This window comes from Colletotrichum fructicola (genome assembly GCF_000319635.2).
Source record: "Colletotrichum fructicola Nara gc5 chromosome Unknown KSG_Nara_v1_contig04, whole genome shotgun sequence".
NCBI classification, from domain to species: domain Eukaryota; kingdom Fungi; phylum Ascomycota; class Sordariomycetes; order Glomerellales; family Glomerellaceae; genus Colletotrichum; species Colletotrichum fructicola.
Window position 1 is genome coordinate 113,915 of NW_027094054.1, and position 21,486 is coordinate 135,400.

The 21,486-nt window shown below is 51.9% G+C and overlaps 9 protein-coding genes across 9 annotated transcripts; 5 read left to right on the forward strand and 4 right to left on the reverse strand.

Moving 5' to 3' along the window:
• Positions 1-2,154: 2,154 nt before the first annotated feature.
• AGP2-5 (General amino acid permease AGP2) lies at positions 2,155-3,870 on the forward strand (the record flags this gene model as incomplete). Its single annotated transcript, XM_032019637.1, has 1 exon — positions 2,155-3,870. The coding sequence occupies one exon, from the start codon at positions 2,155-2,157 to the stop codon at positions 3,868-3,870; it is 1,716 nt and encodes a 571-aa protein (XP_031883135.1).
• Positions 3,871-4,129: 259 nt separating this feature from the next.
• Positions 4,130-5,379, reverse strand: CGGC5_v006770 (uncharacterized protein; the record flags this gene model as incomplete). Its single annotated transcript, XM_032019638.1, has 5 exons — positions 4,130-4,193; positions 4,247-4,579; positions 4,636-5,145; positions 5,204-5,258; positions 5,343-5,379. The coding sequence occupies 5 exons, from the start codon at positions 5,377-5,379 to the stop codon at positions 4,130-4,132; spliced, it is 999 nt and encodes a 332-aa protein (XP_031883077.1).
• A 661-nt stretch (positions 5,380-6,040) lies between these two features.
• On the forward strand, positions 6,041-7,309 carry CGGC5_v006771 (uncharacterized protein; the record flags this gene model as incomplete). The annotated part of the gene is made up of 2 exons (XM_032019639.1): positions 6,041-6,346; positions 6,401-7,309. 2 exons carry the CDS (start codon positions 6,041-6,043, stop codon positions 7,307-7,309), a joined length of 1,215 nt encoding a protein of 404 aa, XP_031883137.1.
• Positions 7,310-8,747: 1,438 nt separating this feature from the next.
• mtr-13 (N amino acid transport system protein) lies at positions 8,748-10,267 on the reverse strand (the record flags this gene model as incomplete). The annotated part of the gene is made up of 3 exons (XM_032019640.1): positions 8,748-9,543; positions 9,597-10,026; positions 10,084-10,267. 3 exons carry the CDS (start codon positions 10,265-10,267, stop codon positions 8,748-8,750), a joined length of 1,410 nt encoding a protein of 469 aa, XP_031883139.1.
• A 778-nt stretch (positions 10,268-11,045) lies between these two features.
• pgdA-3 (Peptidoglycan deacetylase) lies at positions 11,046-12,030 on the reverse strand (the record flags this gene model as incomplete). The annotated part of the gene is made up of 2 exons (XM_032019641.1): positions 11,046-11,869; positions 11,925-12,030. The coding sequence occupies 2 exons, from the start codon at positions 12,028-12,030 to the stop codon at positions 11,046-11,048; spliced, it is 930 nt and encodes a 309-aa protein (XP_031883138.1).
• A 671-nt stretch (positions 12,031-12,701) lies between these two features.
• Positions 12,702-13,850, forward strand: adhT-3 (alcohol dehydrogenase; the record flags this gene model as incomplete). Its single annotated transcript, XM_032019642.1, has 2 exons — positions 12,702-12,761; positions 12,813-13,850. 2 exons carry the CDS (start codon positions 12,702-12,704, stop codon positions 13,848-13,850), a joined length of 1,098 nt encoding a protein of 365 aa, XP_031883141.1.
• Positions 13,851-14,305: 455 nt separating this feature from the next.
• AMID-1 (Amidase) lies at positions 14,306-16,446 on the forward strand (the record flags this gene model as incomplete). Its single annotated transcript, XM_032019643.2, has 3 exons — positions 14,306-14,500; positions 14,636-14,685; positions 14,745-16,446. The coding sequence occupies 3 exons, from the start codon at positions 14,306-14,308 to the stop codon at positions 16,444-16,446; spliced, it is 1,947 nt and encodes a 648-aa protein (XP_031883140.2).
• Positions 16,447-17,008: 562 nt separating this feature from the next.
• On the reverse strand, positions 17,009-17,911 carry xecD-1 (2-(R)-hydroxypropyl-CoM dehydrogenase; the record flags this gene model as incomplete). Its single annotated transcript, XM_032019644.1, has 3 exons — positions 17,009-17,304; positions 17,363-17,806; positions 17,863-17,911. 3 exons carry the CDS (start codon positions 17,909-17,911, stop codon positions 17,009-17,011), a joined length of 789 nt encoding a protein of 262 aa, XP_031883134.1.
• Positions 17,912-18,412: 501 nt separating this feature from the next.
• klf1-4 (Zinc finger protein klf1) lies at positions 18,413-21,430 on the forward strand (the record flags this gene model as incomplete). The annotated part of the gene is made up of 6 exons (XM_032019645.1): positions 18,413-18,617; positions 18,781-19,125; positions 19,185-19,463; positions 19,521-20,541; positions 20,589-21,004; positions 21,180-21,430. The coding sequence occupies 6 exons, from the start codon at positions 18,413-18,415 to the stop codon at positions 21,428-21,430; spliced, it is 2,517 nt and encodes an 838-aa protein (XP_031883133.1).
• Between the last annotated feature and the right edge of the window lie 56 nt (positions 21,431-21,486).

The following is a 21,486-nucleotide window of genomic DNA, read 5'->3' on the forward strand; positions in this document are numbered from 1 at the left end:
GATGCTCCATCCATGAGGTGTATTTGTTTTGGGAAGTTGGAAGTTCAGGGAATTATCGACAAGAATAGGAAAAGAGATACCGCGGCATCATGGGCCGGAAAGAATCACTCGGATTGTTAGTCCGACACGGCGCCTGCATGTACCTAGAAGGGTAAGGCGCCTGTATTCATCGTTTCGGCTTCGGGAGGCGCTGCCATGTGCTCCGAGCCGCAATGCATGTACTCACCAGCTTATCGAATAACGCATGCTCGTCGGCTGTTAGAACTACAGAAGCTCGCACTTATCTCGGGCTCTCAGGCGATCCTAGCCTCATCTTTATCTCAACTTCGGAGACGACTATCAGACTACACGCGTCTACTCTTGACATGCTATCTTATCTTTGTTTTTTTTTTCGCCAATTCCTCGCCAACTCTCAAGAGCTGAAAGCAGTCTTTGTGGAGTACAATTTCAGGCTGGTTGGCTGGCCACATACACACACACACTACGGAGACGGCGGTCCCCCACTTACGGCAGCACGGCATGGATCTCGGCGTGAGCAAGGCTGCAGACAGGCAGGCGAGGATTGCAACATATTTTGATGGGATACCTCTACGACCAGTCGCTGCAAACGAGGACTAGGCAGCGGGATGCCGAGTTCAATGTCAACAAATGCACTTCCCTCGATTGTGCGGATACAGACGCAGAGTTTGTACCTTCATCCATTATCAGCGGGTTGCGACCGGTAGCACACCGCTCAGACATCGCCACACCATCCCTAAACATGGGATCAGTAGAGGTTCATCAGCTTGCCTCCACCCCCGTGCGTGTCATCCAATCCGGTGGCCCGTGTAGAAAGTCGCGCAGTCGAGACCTATTCATGAATGTTGGCGCGTTGAGCAGGTCGTCTCGCCTGCCCGCGCGTCAGTCCGGTCCAACGAACAGTGATGTGGCACCTATTTGGAGGCACAGTGGCTGTGTAGTTCATGACATCTACACCAGATACCGCGATTGGGCTTCTTGCCAACGTTCAACATCGCATTGTCGATACTCACAACTAGATCTGAATGGGAGATTCCCAAAGGCGATCAACTTTCACTGGCTATTCAGGGCCCCGCTGATACCTCGCATGAAACAAGCGGGCGAACTCAGTATTACTACCCGACGGCTATTCGCTTTAGTACCTACCACACGTGAAGCCTGGAGAAGCCCGCCAGCCAAATGGAGCAAAGTCCAATGGTCGCAACGGCAAATGACACCGCCGACTCCAGACCTGAGATTGTGCAATCACGTCGCTTGTAGCGCCTGTTGGAAACGCCAGGCAACCCTGGAAGATGACGATGTGGTGTGGGGTAGGTGAAACTCTACGGCGCACTCCAGTCTACAGGAAGAGAAACGGGTTGGTGCGAATGAATCGGGTACAGGGTCAAAGGCACGTCAGCCCACATATCTTTAATGGTTGGAATTGTGCCTGCGTATCCAGAGCGGTCCATTACAAGCTGGACTTGGCATATTCCGCCTGCCCGCGCTTTCGCCAATGGCGCAGCTAAATGCGACCCATCATCCCTCGTCCCTCATCCCTCCTTGCGTGTCCTTGTCAACCCCCGACGCTCGCTACCCATGCCCGTGTTATCAAGCTATTCCCAGCTTAGCTCACTGTCCCCGCTGGCTGAAAGGGCTGGGTGTCCGTAGAAGTACATTGCAACAACGCCGGGCAGCGTATGTGAAGTGCCATGTTGCAAGATTGTCAGTACACTACATACCTGTTCCCTGCGTGCTCGTGTTTGCGTGCCTTCTGGTTGGCCATCTCGCTTCTCCAAAGGTGCTCGAGGGACCCTGAGTGGACCGAACGAGTGGACCACCGCGCGGGACCGTATGCTGGAGACTGGAGCCCCCGTTGGCCGTTGAAGGCCCTCCCCGTTCCGACCGTCTCGCCGTGTATCCCCCGTGCCTGGTTACTCTTGCTTTCCCTGCTATCTCCCTGTTTTATCTGCGGTGTTCTTATATCTTGCCATCCCTAATCCCCTTCAACCCCCGAGCTTCAACCACACTGCGTCTGCGCCAATTGGACTCCTGCTTACATCGCATTACCTTCCTCGAGCCACATGTCCTGACTTCACACATCTTCTTCTGCCCCATAACACTGCCTCGACGGTTTGAATCTCTCTTGCGCCCATCATGGCGGCAGCAAGCGAGGACAAAGGCGCCATTAGCGCTCTAAACCGGACCAACACACGAAGCGACGACAGCGCACCCAACGAGAAGCGCGGTTCGATCTCCAACTCCTTCCGCCAGAGCGGAGAGGTTCATGTCAGCAGCCAGAATGTCGACCAGCTCCAGCGACACTTGACGAACCGACACATTCAGCTTATCGCTATTGGTGGCTCGATTGGTACTGCTCTATTCGTTAGCATTGGTACCGGCCTACAGCGCGGAGGCCCGGCCAGCCTGCTCATCGGCTACACGCTTCATTCTGTCATGGTCGGCCTTGTCAACAACTGTATGGCCGAGATGTGTGTTTACATGCCAATCACTGGATCGTTTATTCGGTATGCCGGCAAGTGGGTGGACGAAGCCCTCGGTTTCATGGCGGGTTGGAACTTCTTCCTTTATGAAGCATTCCTCATTCCGTTCGAGATCTCTGCGCTCAACTTGATTCTAACCTTCTGGCGTGACGACATTCCTGCAGCTGCAGTCTGCGTTGCTTGCATCGTCCTCTACGGACTGCTCAATGTCGTTGCCGTCAAGTACTTCGGCGAAGCAGAATTTTGGCTGGCTAGCGGTAAGCTTTTGCTCATTGCAATGGCGTTCTCCTTCACCTTCATAACCATGGTCGGCGGTAACCCTCAACACGATGCCTATGGCTTCAGAACTTGGAAGAACCCGGGAGCTTTCGCTGAGTACATCAATACCGGCGATCTTGGCCGTTTCCAAGGCCTGCTAGCCTCCATCTTCTCCGCTGGATTTACGGTCGTCGGCCCCGAATACATTTCCATGGTGGCTGGCGAGGCCCAGAGGCCTCGTATCTACCTGAAGCAAGGTTTCAAGACGGTGTACTGGCGTTTCGGTATTTTCTTCATCGGCAGCGCCATCGCCATTGGCATTGTAGTGCCCTACAACGACCCAAAGCTCGAAAACGCTGGCGCCGGAACCGCTGATGGCTCGCCCTACGTCATTGCTCTGAAGAACATGGGCATTGACGTCCTTCCTCATATCATCAACGCCCTTCTTTGCACAAGTATATTCAGCGCCGGCAATGCCTACACCTACTGCGCTATGCGCAGTCTCTACGGTCTTGCCCTCGATGGCCAGGCACCGCCCATCTTCAAGAAGTGTCTCAAGAATGGCATTCCCATCTGGGCTTTCGCGCTGGTCATGCTATTCCCATTGTTGTCATTCTTGCAGGTTTCAAACAATACGGCAAAGGTCGTGACAATGTTGCAAAGTTTGACGCAGGCCGCGCAGCTTCTCAACTATGTCATCATTTGCGTAGTTTATGTGTTCTTCTACAGAGCCTGCAATGCCCAAGGTATCATCCGGAGAAATCTGCCATACTATGGGTACTTCCAGCCTTACTGCGCCTACATTGGAATCGTGTGGATGACATTCATGGTCACCTGCTTCGGCTACGCTACCTTCCTACCGGGCCATTGGGATACCCTAACCTTCTTCTCTTACTACACGATGATCTTCGTGGGCATCATCACTTTCTCGGCTTGGAAGCTGTACAAGAGGACACGCTTTGTTCCTGCTGCCGAGGCGGATCTTATCTGGGATAAGCCTATCATTGACGCATACGAGGCACAGTTTACCGACCCACCGAGCTCGTTTCGGGGTAGTATTCGCAAGCTATTTGGGAGGAACAATAAGCATGAATCAGAAATGGTCGCATGAGTAATCTAACAACATCATCACTGTGGTGGATGGAAGAGACGATGAGGATACCGACATGAATAAAAGTACCAAATCTAATTCTTCTACGACGACGCTTTCAAAGTGCCTTGCGTCCATTTATTCAAGCTGCGCAATGCGCATTTGATGTCTCCCGATAATTGTTTCTGGCAAAAAGCGGCGGATGGTTCTCTTGCTCGTGTATGGTGTATCCACGTTGGAACAAATGGCAGGTGAGCCGCTTTATCCAGCTACATCAATGTTACTTGATGAACACATTGTGCACTAAACTTTCGAAGAGCGCTCGATCGATAACCGCTCCAAAACTGTCACCACAGTCAGCATCATGATATGGCGGCATGCAGCAGAACCAAAATACCCGTGGCATTTCACTGCCTCCCGTAGTTTCCCAGCGAGAGCCTGAAATTTGTACAGTTCAAGACCACCGAAATTCGTCTGAGCACGGATGTATTCCCAAGCTTGAGTCGGCGTGATTTCGTCTTCCGGGCATAGCGATGACGACAGATCCAACAAACGATTGAGAAGCTCTTTTGGGGCTTTTTCGTAGGGCGGTAAACCCATATGATTGGGAATCTCCGCTGACGTGCCTGTGATGGAGAATAGCTGTGCCGAAGTTGTCAAAGCGTGACCTGTCGGCCTATGTGGATTGCCTAGATCGCCATGAAGGTGCCCGAGACAAGGATTCTCAATGCTGAGGTGAAAGATCAGTCACGAACTCAACCCCGAACGAAAACTCTGAAATCTTACGTCAGGACAAAGTCCATTCCAATCAATGTGTGGTCAAGCCCACATAAACGAGAGGCAGGAGGCACAAGTGGTGAAGGTTGTCTCGTAACATCCTTAAAGGACATATTCCATGAAGGCCATTCGTTGACGTGCGAGACGGGCGGGCCTTGGACTGCACTGGCTTGGCTTTCTTCTCTTGACAAGAATTGAATTGGATATCGATGAGTATCTATCGCCTGTAAAACATCCGTGTCGTTCTGCGCCGGCTGTGGGGAGATTGACTCCTCTGGTGTCCATGGTGGAGAGAGCTGATTGAGCAGCGGAGTATGCGAGAGATGTTGTCCGTAGGTAGGATCAAGCTCCAAGTCGTTGGGAAGATCGACTCCATGATGCCGTAACATCTGCGTGAGTTGTCGAATTGTAACACAATATTGCTCGCATTGACGAGTAAGTTCGGCTTCTCGAGTTTTCGTCTGTGCGACTTCCTTTTCCAATGACTTTGTATAGATTTCCTTCCGATCACGATACGATCTGCAGCTTCATTCAGCACTTCCCTTCGTGATCTCACTAGAGATATTGGTTATCGTACTTCTGAGCACGCCGAAGTTGTGCTCGACGTTTTTGTACGGGGTCTTCCTTTGGGGCTGCAAAAGGTATGTTAATTGAGTTGAAGCTAGGTACTAGAAGTTCGCGATTCCAGATAGCACTCGCGCAAATTTGGCACTAACCTCCCGGATTGAAGATTTTGAAGATTTTGCTGCTCATGCTTCGATCTTTTGGAAGGTCTGGTCGCTTCGTGTTGTGAGAAATCAAACGTACAGTGTGGCAGGCTTCTATAGCATCCGCGGGATAGGGGGATAAATATGCCCTGAACTACGTCCGTGTGAGGAACACCGTGTAAGCAAGGGGTAGAGGCTACCCAAATTCAAGGTTTGGAGTCTGTGGGTGGCTTCGGCAGTTCAGCCGAAAATCAAGCAGCTTTCATTGTTTCATCTAGCGCGATGAGAATATCAGAGTTTCCTCTTGTGGTTAGCTCCCCCAAATGGATCAGACGAAGCTGATACTGCGATCCGCGACACCGTCTCCATTCACAAGGAAGGCTGGACAGTCTAAGCCAACCAGTTTAGTCAGAATCCTTAAATCCAACCCGCGTTCTGGAATCGTCTTGTCCAAAAAGGGAAATCTCGATTACACGAGTTATGTTCTCCATTTCAACCACTGCGGCTTCTGGACGAGAATTTGTGACAAGTAATAACTGGTTTATCAGATCTAGAACGGAAATGGATTCTATAAGTACGAGATGTTGCCCAAGTGTGTTCATTGTCCAGATCATTCCCTAAATCACTGTTTAAATCATCTCCTGCCTTTTCCGAGTACAGGCCCTCGATATCTTCTATCATCATTCCCACCATCAAATCATTCAATCATGTACTTGAGATCACCGATGCTTGCATTCTGCCTGCTTGGACTGGTGTCTGTGGCTGCATCCAGAGCATGCAGGATTCCTGATCGCGCCAACGGCAAGATGCAATCCGGCAGAGCAGCCTATTTCATCACCAATGACCAAGCCAATGCCGTTGTCGCTCTGCCGATTGGAACAGACGGGCAATTGTCTGAAGGGACCATCACCTCCACTCGTGGCTCTGGTATGTCCTCTGTCAATGGCATGACAAACCAACCAGCTGCACCTGATGGGCTGGTCTCTCAGTCTGCTGTAGCATTAGCTGGAAACGTAAGTATGCTGTGAGTTCGAAGTGCTTTCATGGTCTGACTTCACATCTTGCAGTATCTATTCACCATCAATGCTGGGTCCAATACTGTTGTCATGTTCAAGATCGACCCAGCTAGCCCGACGAAACTCACAATGATCGGGCAGCCAGCTACTGTCCCTGGCGAATTTCCCAACACGGTCGCTGCTTCAGAGAGAAACCACCTCATTTGCGTTGGGACTACTGGTGCGAAGGCTGGAATCTCGTGCGCATCGTTTTCCGACTCTGGCATGGGCCCAATGGACAGTCTCCGCGCCATAACATTGAATCAAACTACCCCGCCAGTCGGACCAACCAACACTATTTCTCAAGTCTTCTTCTCTGACGATCAGAAAAGCTTGTATGCTACGGTGAAGGGTGATCCGGTCAAGAACAACACCGGCTTCTTTGCTTCCTATCAAGTGGGCCAAATGCCTGGCCACGCAGCAGTAGCTGAGCAACCACAACGCTCTTCGCCGGCTGGAACAGCTGTTCTATTCGGATCATTCAACATTCCCGAGTCTAACAACGTGTTTGTCACAGATGCATCATTTGGTGCTGCTGTTTTATCAGTTGATCAAAGTTCCAAACTCGCCACGGTCAAGGCGAAGGGTGTCATTGACGGACAAAAGGCTACCTGCTGGGGTACCTTCTCCAAGGCATCAAACTCAGCCTTCGTCACGGATGTGGGTTTAAACAGAGTGGTGGAGATGTCTTTGACGGATGCAAGTGTCAAGAACATCATCGATCTCAGCTCTAACGGCGACCAGGGTCTCATTGATCTCAAAGCTGCCGGCAACTTCGTCTACGCGCTAGCTCCAGGAAACGGTACCACCAGTGCAGCTGTAACGGTTCTTGATACAGTTCAAAAGAAACAAATACAGCATCTCCAGTTGCAGAATATGGGGATTGGGAAGAACGCTCAAGCCATGGCTATTCTGATCTGATTTGCATTGTGTATTGGGTTTTAAGGTGCCAACGGATCTACTATCGGGGCTGTAATCAACACAGGATATAGCTTACAATGATTTTGGGCATCTCCACAGGTAGGCATTATCACATAGTTCAAAGTGCTTTATTCGGTTAACGAAGCACAGTTTCGTTGTCGTTAATGGTCTCGTGAAGTACAAATTGCTGGAGTCTTAATATGAGCACTGCCCTGAGACTGGAGCCAATCTAGTTGATTTCAATCAATCCATCGGCGGCCCAATTTTCTCTCATCATGACTATGTCTTAGTGTTACACCTCTGCCTTGCGTCTAGCTACCTTCACCCGATGTAGCCCAGCCATAAGAGGCTTTTTGAACCAAGTTGTAAGACACTTGTTGTCTTTCCCACGTCGAGGACTCTTCAAGCAGCTTGATCTCAAATTCGAACATCAAGGTAGCAAATACGAGACGCATCTCGTTGTATGCGAGACTGGCATATGTGTCAGCTACAGGTTTCTAACTCGTCTCAAGGTCATTTTACGACTTACGGTACTTCTTTCCAATGTAGCTGCGAGTTCCGATATCAAAATGTTGCAAGGCTTCCCTTCTATCACTGGCATACTTGATATCCTCGCTGGGTCACCTCTCACGCACGACGTCGTCAGGATCAGCGAGGTTGCTGCTTGGGCGGAAACAAGAATAATGACCAATACCAATCAAAGGGCCTCCGGGAACGAATCGACAACAAATTGTAGCACCCTCCGGAGGAAGCAAACGGGGGTGGTTGCTATTGGCGGGAGGGTAGATACGCAAAGTTTCGTCCAAGACGGCTATGAGGCACTTGAGGTCTCCCAGTCTGGCAAGAGTGATCTCATCGACGCTGCTTGACTGGCCTCGAAGCTCATGATGATGTGTTTCTGCAGATCGGTGATGCCCTCAGGCTATGATTGAGAAGACTTTGAGTAAAGTTGGCACATAAGCAGACAGGTTTTTGACATGGCAAGGTCGGTTTTCTTGCATTTGTGTACATGGGCAGCGGGATACTAATACCGACGAATGCATTAGAGACGGGCGAGCTCTCTAAGTGACCGACAGGCACGTTCAAGTATTATGTTACTACGTAGAGGTAAGTCTCATTAGCAGGTTCGCATTAACCCCCGCACTCGTGATAGAACAAGAGTGTCGTCATGCCGGCGTCCTTGTGTCACTGATCAGACATCAACTATTGGATTTTTTGCAACTCTGCGGGCGCTACACTGTTTCAGCATGGTACGTTGGGAACTCGTTTGCAATGTATTGTTATCCCATTGAATTTTATCAAGGATTTCTACCTCATTATTAAATGCCCGATTCCTTCGACAGATATCATCTTAACTGGGTAGCATTTCCAAGCAACTGAGCCTATCGTCATCGAAGAATTCTCCACAATTTTCTCATCACGCAGCCTCTTCTGCCTTTTATGAAGATCCGCTGTTGTCTGCGCAAGCGAACGCACCTCCGATTAAACCGTTTGCGTAGGCATCAATGATGTTTTGAACAACACCATATGTACCACCAATAGTGAGGAATACAGCCAGAAGAATCATCAGCCAGTTAAGCCAGTAGACCATGACCTTCCACCAGCTACCTTGGCGGTAGTGCTGGTGGTCGTAGACCCAGAGATATCCCGGAAGTCCCAGCGCCAGTGGCGCAAACGTCAAGCTTCCCGCCAAGGCCAGAAGGTAATTGAAGATGGGGATGCCAGAGGCAATCAGGTACGAAACAACAGACATGCCGAGAGTGCAGGCAAGCCAGACAGACCAATGCACGATGGAGTTTTTCTGCAAGTGGACTGAGTCGCGGAGAAGACGAACAAAGAGGTACTTCGCCGCAACGTGGATGTAAAGACAGGCACTGACCATGAGACCTGTCAAGCCAATCCCGTAGGAGACCTTCTTGATCACATCTCCTGCGCTTCCGAGAGATGGAGAGGCCACCCATTGACCGCAGTATCGGTAGACAACCAGTGAGAAGGTCAAGTACGACGCGGTAACAATTCCCATGCAAAGGTAGACAGCCTTGTTGTAGTCCCTGGGCTTCTTCATCTCCGAGATAACGGGAAGAAAAGCCGAGGTACCGGCGCCCGAGCAGAAGATGGTAGCGACGGAGGTGATGCCAGTGACAAAGTTCGGGTTGCCGATCACGTGGTATCCAAGATCGAAGTCGCCAGTCTTAGGGGCGGCGGCAGGTCGGTCCACCTGGGTAACTCCGACACTAATGCAGCGATTAGTTGTTGTATATGGGAAGAGGAAGGAGTAGTGACTCACACAACAATGAAGACGGCAACATAAACCGAGATGAAGCCAGCCCATGTCAGCCAGGCGATTTTCTCGAACTTGCGGGCACTCGCAAGGATGAATACGCAAGCCGTTGCAACCAACATGTAGGAGTTGGTACAGATTGCGTGGTTAGAAAGAGCGTTGAAAGCAACCGATGTGCCAAATATTCCTGAAGCGCCAACGATGGCATAGGTGACGAGGAACAAGACGCCAACAACCTCTTTCAACCAAGTGCCACCAACGACGTTGGCCATATCAGCGATGGAGTGACATCCGGCGTGTGCATTACGGAAGTTTCCTTGGATGATCGCGCAGTACGTGTTCAAGAACTGCCAGCCCAAGACATTGATGGCACCAGGAAGCGCCCCCAAGACGTACATAGCAGACGGGATTGTGAGCACGCCAGTGGCGAAAATGACTTGAATATGTCAGTTTTGAACACGACAACTTCAGGACTGGGGTTTCGATTGCATACCCTTCAAGAAAATGACCGAGGCATGGACCCAACCAACCGTGCGAAAGTCAACCGCTCCGTCGCCTCTCTTGAAGACCTCATAAGCATCTTCAGGATTTTCGAGCTTGCCAGCGTCAATGCTGCCGCTGCTACGGACCGGTGCCGGCGTGATCGCATCGGACTTCTCAGAGGTTGTTTGCGACATTTCGACGGTGTTAAGTCGATACTCCTGGCCGATTGACGAAATGTTGGACGGCTGGTCTTTCTGTCTATTTAGGAGACGCAAGACATCGCCCGAATATGATTTATAGGATATAAGCGTTTCGATGGATTTGGAGCATCTGGTGATATGGCCTGTGACAGGTGAGCAGGTCTAGGAAGTCAGGCGTGGCTTATCTCGTAGCGGCAAAGAGTTCCCGACCAAGATAACCATCGACGTGGAATCCACCCAACCCCGCGAGCAGCGTTAGATGCCGCCCCAAGATCGTGGGTCACATACCCTTGGCAGCAGCCAAAGTCAAAAGCATGTTCAGGGGGTAAGACAGCATTCAGTGGAGGTTGGTTGTGGGTCGAGACAGGGCTCCTCTGATAACGTTGGGGTATATCGAAGCCTGTGTTGGGGTATTAATGTTACGAGACTATTGCCGGCGTTGGGGTCAAGATACCAACTCTCGGATTTGGGAGGTGTGCTCCAATCTTCACCTCCATTGATATGGATCAGACGTCATGAACGATAAGCGCGGGGCAAGGAGCCAGGGGGCTTCCTCTGAACGATAAGATGATTAGTCTCCAAAGTTCGTGAGCATACACCACAGGGTTTAGAATTGTGAGGTGATATTCTTCATGGGATCGCTTGATTGAGACGTGACCAGCAGAGAGGGCGGTTTGCCATAGTTCTGGCCCCGATGGTTATCACACGGCGTGTCGACAGATGTCTTGAGTAGTGATATGGTATCTTTATTCCTCTAGCTATGTGCCTAGGCCTATGATTGCTTCAGAATTGCTCCAGGTTCTGCGGGCATCACTGCACCCTCGGCAGGGGCCGTCTTGGACTTAAACTCGTCGCAGATTTGTGCCATTGTAACGAACTCAACGCCCTCGTGCTTCTTCATGTGCTCAATCAACCTTTCATGCATGAGTTGCACGTGGGGTCGACCAGACACATCTGGGTGGATGGTCAATGGGAAGATGAACTCGTCGTACTCCCGATAGAAGTAGTCGAAGTGGTCTCGCCAGATGTCCTCCACATCTCTGGCGTTTACAAAGCCGTGACTGTTGGGTGCGTCTTTGATAAACATCATCGGCGGAAGGTCGTCGAGATACCAGTTCGCCGGAATCTCGACGAGTCCAGTCTCCTGGCCCCGAACGAGGGGTTTCATCCATTCAACGGCCTTCTTCTTGTAGTCAATCTTAGTCCATGAGTCGCCAGTCCTCAGATAGTAAGGCTGACAGTCGTGATGACTCATACTGTGGTCGTATTCGATACCGTAGTCGAGAAGCAATTGCGCGCCCTCCTTGCTTGTCTCCCACCACGGTGCAACACTACCTCTCGGGGGCTTGCCGGCAAACTCGGTCAACATGCGATATGTTTTATCGAGAATCTCTCTCTGTTGCTCGATCGTCATGTCGGTTGGGTTTTCGTGCGAGTAGCCATGGAGGCCGATCTCGTGGCCAGCATCTCGGACAGCGGCCATGTCCTCGGGGAAAGTTTCGAGGCTGTGGCCGGGAATGAACCATGTCGCCTTGATGTCATACTTCGCAAGGAACTTGAGAACTCGCTGGACACCAATTGTGCCGGCGAAATATCCTGGAGATGCTTAGTTTCACCTTCGCTGATTGCTTGCCACATGCGTAGCTCTTACCCCTACTGATATCATTTGAGGAATCCTCCCCTCCATATGAGCCCAACCATCCTGCGACCGCATCTACGTCAACGCCGTAGCTAACGAGAACACGCTTCTTGCCCATATCGACTCAAGGAATTGTGGTGCTGAGGAAGCTAGGCAAACAAGGTCTCTACCAGAGCTGCGTCTACAGTTGTGACAGAACGCGTGTGCGGGGGTTAATGGGAGAGAGTTTATTGTCTTGCTCACAGATAGCGAGGTGTCCGGCCTTAAGGAAGTTCGCCCACCACACTCAGCTCACTGGCTAATGAGGGGTAATTCAATCTGGTAAGCTCCATTAGTCCGCCAGATACCTTTGCTGCCAGGGACCATAGCTTATCGCGGGGTGCCGGGGCGGGTCACTCAAAAGCTGGACCGAAGCGCATCGTTTTTCCCAGCCATTTGATTGGAGGATTAGATCTTCATCAATTGATTTGCGAAATATTGCTAAAACTAGAATTGAGGAAAGAAGAGGGGCGATGCTGAAAGTGGGTGTTGTCGGGGATTGCTCCGTACACTAGAGGAGAGTTGGAGACACTTCTGCGAGGAGTTGGAGACTAAAATCCTCCAACTGAGGGGCGTCAGGTCCCTCTTTCAGAGATGGCCTCCAACAGCTCCTGTTCCCTCATGATCGCAACTGAGCCTGGACATGACCCAGTTTTGGTCGTGACAGGGTCGAACAACGAATGTTGCTCCTACGACATAACGAGTCTACCCTCTCAGTCGTATCAGTCTGACAAGAAGTTTACTTGCACCATGGCGCAAATGGCGACCCCAAGCATTCCACCCCTTATGAGGGCTGCTCAAATATCTGAGGTTAGTTTTTCAGTCAGGTCATCTAGACAGGCAGAGACTAAAGTATTGCAGTACGGTAAACCCTATGAGCTGGTTGAGAGACATGTGCCGGAAGTCCGCGACAACGAACTTCTTATCAGAGTTCATGCGGCTGGCTTCTGTCACTCTGATCTACAAGTGCTGCAAGGGCAATTCAAGTCGCCTCTAGGCATGATCCCATCACACGAGCCTGCCGGTGTGATCGTCAAAGTTGGCGCAAAATGTAGTTCTGCCTGGAAAATTGGCGACCGGGTTGGTGCACTCAATTACAAGAATTCGTGCGGGGAGTGCAGTGGCTGCGGATTGACGAAGCGCACGAGTGGGCAACTTGATCCGCGGTTCTGTGACAAGAGAGAAACTGCGGGTTTTCAACACGACGGCGCATTTGCAGAATATCTATCGATTGATCCGGAGACCACAGTCCGTCTGCCAGCATCACTATCATTTGACCAGGCCGCGCCTTTGATGTGTGCAGGGGCAACGGTATGGGGATCGCTGGAGAGAGCGACGGCCGGGCTTAGCCCCGGTGAGACAGTGGCCGTTGTTGGTATCGGCGGGCTCGGTCACCTCGGTCTGCAGTTCGCTACCGCCATGGGATTCCGCACAATAGCCATCGACAATCGACCGGCTGGCAGGCAACTTGCCACGGAAATGCCTAATGAAGCTCTGAAGCCAGCGCTGGTGGTTGATTCCGGTGCTGAAGACGCCACTGCAAATATCATGGATTTCACGAACGGCGAAGGCGTTTCTGCTGTAGTGGTCTGCACTGACTCATTGGCGGCCAACAACTGGGCCTTATCGATACTGAGGATTGGGGGCGTCATGGGTGTGCTGGGTCTTCCGGCCGATGCCTGGAGATTTGATTCAAGTGTGATTGTTTTCAAGGAACTCACCATCCGTGGAAGCTATGTTGCCAGCCGAACGGCAACAGAAAGGATGATGAGTATTGTCGAGGAAGCTGGCGTCAGATCGCACATTACACTCGTGCCGTTCGACGGGATTCCGGGTATTGTAGAAACCTACCAAGACAGCCATTTCAGGGGGAGGCTAGTGGTCCAGGTGACACAGTGAACACTCTTCCATTTAGAAGGTCTACCTGCATATAATCGCATAGTAACCAGCTGTATATGTTTCGAGGCTCGGGAGATGAGTCTTGCCAGACAAACGTTTCATTCACTCCCGCCTTCTTGTCCGATAAACAAACGTTGCTGGGAATGAAAATGCGACAGATGCAACAATGGCCAGAGATGACAACAGAGGGTCAGCGACAGCGACAATGTCCTGCAGCAGCAGCAAAGTGTGGCAGCAGAGACAGGGGCAGAGATAGTCCCAATCAGATGAGCTTGCTTTTCTACTGGACTGGACAGGGCATAACCCCCCTGGCATCTCTACCACCAAACCAACAAAGATGACAATGCAACAGTTGTTTATGCAACTTCTCCCTCCAACTTTGATCCCCACGATTTCTGAGCTTTTTGTCAAAACTTCGCGTCACTTCACAGCTTTAGCATCTCGTTCAGCGCTGGATGTGGAGCTGGGGCAAGAAGACTTCCCCGACTCGCGCGGTTCATTACCAACTTAATTACCCCATCGACCCTTCTCCAACCCCGAGACGCGACTTATGGGGTCGTACCGCCCGGCGGGGTCATTCTCCTGTCATCGCGTCCACTAATGCCGACTTCATTCTGTTTGTCATCGGAGGCCCTTCTCGCCACAAACCGGTACAATGACCCCCGGAAGTTGTCTCCGACATTTCCTCGCGGCTCCATCATGGATCATGTCTTGATACACATATGAGCAACCAGTTGGGCTGGCTTCAAGCGGCATCCGTGGAATACACGCTGAGCTCGCAGTAGAAACTTGGTCAATTGCCCACCATGTCTGTATTCTTCAAGGATATCTCATCGTACGGCCATCAAAGTTGTCCACTTGACTAACAGACCTCTTGCTAACTGCTCTATCTAGGGATAATCCTGTCCAGAAAGGCGACGTCGAGAAGCTACTCGAGCCGCTTGGTCTGACGATCAAACCCGAGGAGTCGGCTGACTACCAGAGACTCCTAGCCGCGGTCCACGACTGTGCAACCCGCATCGATCGCCTACCGGACTATCAACCAGTCCCCGATACGAAGAAATACCCCCGCGAAAATATCCATATTCCTACAGCAGAAGAGCAAGAGTTTGGTCATGCTTGGGCGCACCGGTTTCTAATCCGAGGAGATCAATCCGCGAAGGACCCTTCGTCAGGGTCACTGAAGGGTAGAAGCGTCTGCCTGAAAGACTGCATCGCTGTTGCTGGCGTCCCGCAGTTCTTTGGCAGTGACGCCTTTCCTCCATGGACACCGTCAACAGATGCTACCGTGGTGACCCGAGTGCTAGATGCCGGAGCCGATATCCTGGGTACAGCAACTTGCGAACACTTCTGCAATTCCACGGCGTCGTTCACTAGCGCTCAAGGCACGATCGAGAATCCATACAGAGAAGGTTACTCTACAGGCGGTAGCACCTCCGGCGGTGCGGCACTGGTTGGTTCGGGAAAAATTGATATTGCTCTCGGCACGGATCAAGGAGGCAGCATTCGAGTTCCCTCGTCCTTCTGCGGATGTGTCGGAGTAAAACCTACACACGGCCTGATTCCCTTCACCGGCTTCACAAGCGGCGATGCCATCGACGACCACGCTGGACCCATATGCCGATCCGTCATGGAGGCTGCCCAGTGCCTCGATGTCATTTCAGGCTATGACGGCATCGACGACAAGTCATTAGGTGCTGAAGCCCACGGGTCATATAATTTTGCCAACTTTCTTCGTTCAAGTTCCGGTCGCCTCGATGGGATCAAGATCGGTATTCTCAAAGAAGGTTTCCACCAAGAGATTGTCGATCCAAGAGTCAGAGACCACGTCCTGATGGCGGCACAGAAGCTGGAAAGCCTAGGAGCTGCGGTGGAAGAGGTTTCCGTGCCGCTCCACCTCGAGGGCCCTTCAATTTGGACTCTTCAGCAGCGTATTTCAGGCTCTTCGGGCATACTGGGTCGCGCTACTGGCCACAGGGGACTCGGTCTCACAGAGTTTGAAAAGGCTCGACTGCCATTCACTGATCCTAGCTTTCATAAGCTATTCCCTTCAACCAAGAACACTGTCATCAACGGCCTGTACCTGCAAGACAAGTTCCCTGGGCTCTATAGCAAAACGGTCAACATTGGTCGTCAGATCAGTGATGCCTACCAGCGGGCTTTTCAAACGTACGACGTCATCATCATGCCAACGACACCTTTTGTGGCCCCGCGACACGGTGCTCGGGACTCGGTCTTGGGTTCATTTGAGCCCACAATTGGCCTCACAACAAATACGGCTGTCTTCAATGTCACTGGACATCCAGCCATGTCCATGCCCGTTGGCTTCATTCCCGCAAAAGATGATGCACAGGTGATGCTGCCGGTTGGTATGCAGATTGTTGGCGGGCTATGGCAAGAGAAGAGCATACTGAGAGTTGGACACGCTTGGGAAAACAACTTTGATTGGCGGGCTCTCAAAAACATCGAGGAATCAACTAATCAGGTACATGACTCCCCTTTTAATGGAGCGAGCATGAAGTCAAACAGCAGGCCCGTGCCTGAAGTAAATAGCACCACGTCACCCACCCTCAAACGGGTGAAACTCTCCGCCTGAGAGCAGACGGCGAGATCTCATCTATTAAAATCTCAAAATAATCACAGTTGATTCATGTTGAATTCTCGTTTCCCAGATTACAAGTCCAATCAGTTGCAACGATACGTTGACGTGCTGCCTGCTTGTTTTCTTTACCAGAGACATACGTTCAGTCTACTGGCATGCTTTCAGTGAAGCAATGGGTAAGAGATCGAGAGAAATGCAAGGACATGAAACGTAAGAGACAAAGACACAACCAAGAATATCCGCAGCTGTCGGAGACATGGATGTGAATGGAGGCAGAACCAGAGAAAATTGTGGCGGCGAAAACCTCAGAGGCAACAGACACTGACGTTGCGATAACACGGACAACGTCGGTCTCCCCAGCGGTGGGCACATAAAGAACCCTTTGAGAGCAGTTCAGTTTCAGACATTAAAGGCTGTTTGCTACCCGTAATTTTCACTCTGGAAGACACATCGTTGTGAATCGAATGCAACACCAGCAACGAGTCTGTCACAACTACGCTCGTAATAGATAGATCAGTTAGATTTGTGGCTTTTTGGATACCTCTGATGAATGTATTTAATTGATTGTGTAGCCGCCATCAACGACCAGTGCGTGCCCTTGAACAAATGACGCCTGGCTAGAACACAAGAATAAGACTGCGTTCGCCACCTCTTCGGGTGTCCCCATTCGTTTCATGGGCGCAATGTCAACCGCTGGCTTCAGCCTCTGGATCAACTCCTCGTTTGCTGTCGTCATTGGCGTCGCAATTACACCCGGACAGACACAGTTTACTCTGATTCCATCTTCCGAGTAATCAATGGCGTCGGATTTCGTCATATTGATGATGGCAGCCTTTGACGCACAATATGGGGCTATTCGAGAGGTCTCGTTAGTGATCTTCACTTGCGCTTGTGATACTCTCGAGCTTACCAGCTTTTGGTCGGGCGACTACGCCGAGCTGACTGGCGATGTTTACAATAGATCCTCGCTGCTCTGGATGCTCAGATAGTGGCTTTTGTCTCAACATGTGACTTAGCACGGCGCGGGACGCCAGCCAGCTGCCCTTGTAGTTGACATTGTTTATGAGATCAAACGCCGCCGTCGACGTCTCGTGAGATTTCAGTGATGCTCCCAAGATTCCCGCACAGCTCACTGAATAATCGATACGAGAGAAAGTTTTGGCGATGTCTCCAACGAACGAGTTGACAAACGTCTCGTCAGAGATGTCACCTTCCCGACTCAACACGTCCGCTTTGGGGTGGATCTCTAGAATCGCATCGCGCGTGTCAATAAGTGACCTTTTGTTCAGGTCTGTGATGGCGATTCTTGAACAGCCTGACCGAGCAAAACCCCTGGCAACAGCTGCCCCGATACCTTCGCATTGTCAGTGGTGAAGTAACCTCGAAGACGAGGAGCTTGGGCTCACTTACCCGTTCCACCAGCACCCGTGATGAATGCGACTCCGGGAAACTTGAACATTATGATGCTTGGGGCCGGGGTCGTTGCAGTAGCACTGTAAAGGAAAACGCAATATGCTTTGAGAGCAGCTGCTATGTTATGCCTATCGTTACATGGACCAGATAGGTCGACATCGGCCTGATGATCACTTCCCAACTACTCCAACACGCCCGAGCGTGAACCGGCCTAAAGACCCGATTCAAAATACCGAGTGGATATTGCGGGGAAACGGGCAAGATACGGCCTCGGAGAAAAGCAGGATATTCATTGTCACAGGGGTAACGGCGCAAGTTAATTCGCCCAGTCCAAGGGAGCATCGAACTTAGATAGCCGCCGTGGGGGACATGGATACGAGTCATGTTCTCCAAAGATAATGGCCGCCTTGGGGTCGTCGATAAGACCCACAAGGGGAACAATCTTCTCCAACATAAGCCAAGGGGATGCCCCAATTAGCCTTCTCTCCAACTTGCCCTGTCTTTCTCATCACCTCCAACCACGGCGTCTGTGTGTGTGTGGGAAAGGATGCTGTCCCACAACGGTCCCGGCACGCAGACCCAGCCGCCACCGCAGCCGCATGCACAATCGCCGCAGGCTCTCCATCCCAGGCCTCATTCGACTCCAGTCAAGCGAAGGAGACGAACCGGTCACGGCCCCGATGCTCGTTCGTGCCCTCACTGTGGGCGAACGTTCAAGCGCACCGAGCACTTGGAGCGCCATGTTCGGACGCGTCAGTCATCCCATCTCCTCCACAGCCGTTTCCTATCTACTCCAAGTCCTCGCGTGATTTTGACACATCACGACACCTAAGCTAGCACTCCTGGCTTCTTCTCCATGACCCAGATGCCCGGAACTCTGCCACGTGCCTTGACGCTGACCTGCTCGCGTGTCAGACACCAAGGAAAAGCCCTTCATATGCCGTTGTGGAGCGGCCTTCGCTAGGCGAGACCTGTTGACCCGCCATCAGCGGATCGCCTTTCATGAGGACGGCTCCGAGTCTCCGGAGGGCCCTTCGGAGCCGGACTCCGGTGAAAATAGCCATGCGCCGCCAGTCGAGCCTGACCTGGCTGCTGCCGTCTCTCTCTCGGGCATGAGCGTGGATCATTGGTCGCAACCGCCTCCTCCGCCGCCGCCGCCGCAACCTGCAGATCTGTATCCCATGGCCGTCCCTAGAAATGGTGGCCTCGTAGATGCGTCGTATCAGCAGACTTTGATAACGGATCAGTTCTACGAAAATGGTTGGTTGCAGATACGGCGTCCCTCATTTGGCTTTTGTTGCTTACAAACCTCCGGCCAGGCAATCAGGATGTTGTTGGGTTTGACGCCCACTTCCGAGAGTTTGCCAACTTCCTCGATGGCGTCGGTCTGCCTGCAGAGTGGAGTCCCTACTTCCACGGCCCAGACAGAGACAATGATGTCGTCGACCCAGGCATGAGAGACTCAAGGGTGAAAGACTCGAGGGAAGGAACAGCCACCCCAGGGCCTCGCAGTAGGACCCGGCCCGGAACCCCTTTCAGCTCTTGGCTGCCATCGGCTCCAACAGGGAATCGCATCTCAGAGAACTTGCCCGACGCCAGTAAGTAAATGAAGTTGTGAATAATGCAGGCGTGGACTTCTCTCACACATGATTCAGTTCCTCGCTCCGTAGACAATGAGTCTCAGCCATATCGCATCTCGGACGAGCAGCGTTCTCGTCTCAATGCATCCATTGAGAGCTTCCGCGACATTCTTGACCCAAACTTCAAGTTCCCATCCCGCCATGCACTAACCCGTTACCTGACGTCTTACTTTGAAGGCTTCCACTCACACATGCCTTTCCTTCACACGCCAACATGGCGGATTTTCGAGCATTCGCTCGAACTCATTCTCGGCCTGGCTGCTGTGGGCGCACAGTACTGCTTCGAGCACCGCATGTCTGAAAGACTCTTCTACGCCGGCAAAGCCATCTTGATGGAGCGCCTTGCCCATGAGTCTGATAAGTTCGGGCCCAAGACAGGGTCGTCTCTCAGTATGCCTCAACGGCGCGAATCACGACCCATCCTGGCAAGAGATTGGGGTCCGTGGGAACCCATAGAGACTGTTCGTGCTTTGATTGCACTCATGGGGTATGCGACTTGGGAACCCAAGGTGTCACTGATGCAAGAGGCATTCGGCTTGCAGGGACTTCTGGCTCAAGTCTTGCGCGAAGTAGGCCTCCATGAGGAAGACGGGCGCCAGCCTCCTGCCGACCAGACCACGCCACAGGCAGCTTGGCATGCGTGGGCCCAGCAAGAGTCAGCACGGCGCGCGAAGCTGATTGCCTTCTCTTTCATGCATACACATAGCATTGCGTATAACGTTTATCCTGTTCTCCGCAGCAATGAGGTTGGCCTTCGGCTGCCTTGTTCGACCAAGGAATGGAAGGCCTCGAATGCTGTCCAGTGGCAGATCGCCCGTCGAGAGACTGATAAACAGCAGCTCCTTTTCCAGGATGCGTTGTCGCTTCTGCTGAGAAACACTGATGGCACTGCGCCACTTGATCCTATCCCCACCCCACTGGGCAATTACATACTCTTACACGGTCTGTTGCAGAGGATATACATCGTCCGAGACCTCTCTTTGCCGGTGATGGATCACTCAGCATCATTGCCTAGCGAGGAGGTGGACAAGCTTGAGTAAGTCCAATTACAATCATTCACCACACAACGCTAACCTTCACTAGACGCGGCTTGCGATCGTGGACTGCGGGATGGCAACAGGCTCCCGAATCGAGTCTCGACCCAAACAACGAGAACGGCCCCATCCCTTTTACTTCCAGCTCACTACTTGGACTGGCCTACGTTCGGATCTATCTCCACCTAGGTCCTTACCGACTGCTCGAAACACGAGATCCGATCCGCATTGCCAAGGCCATATATCGATCACCCGCAGTCGAACGAAGTGGCGGAGTCATTACTGCGCTTCTTTACACGGCCCATATGCTGAGTATTCCCGTGAGACTCGGCGTCGACCGTGTCGCCCGTAGCCAGGCATTCTTCTGGAGCGTCAGACACTCACTCTCGGGTCTTGAGTGTGCTGTTTTGCTGAGCAAATGGCTCTTTTCCCTGACGGAGGCCTCGGGCACGACGCCGTTGAGTGGTAAGTCCTTTTACCCGCCCGAGCTTCTGTTACTGGAGCGGAGTTCTACGCTGTACCTGTTTTTCCTATCATCCATATCATCCCTGAAGTCGTCATTGTCTGCATTGTATTTATCCGCCCGGCAGCAAACCCCCTTTGCGAAAAGGTCAGAGGACACCTGCTGACAGGATTGCAGACAGCGAAGACAGGATCTTGCATTGGGTACGCTGCATCGTGGAGGAAGCCTACGACGTGGTTGACTTTGACGACGACGAGCCCGAAGTGGGTGTAGACCGGGACCCTGCGTCTCTCAGTCTGGCAGTACTGAGGATCTGGGCGCACTTCTTCAAAAGCAATACCCAATGGCCGTTTATCAACATGATCGGAGAGAGTCTGGAGAAGTATCGGGAGCTGCTTATGCGGAGTCGGCCACAGCAAGCGACCTGAGTCAGGTACCAATTAGCAGCACACAGCTCAACTGTTGTGCAACGATGGTGGTAAGC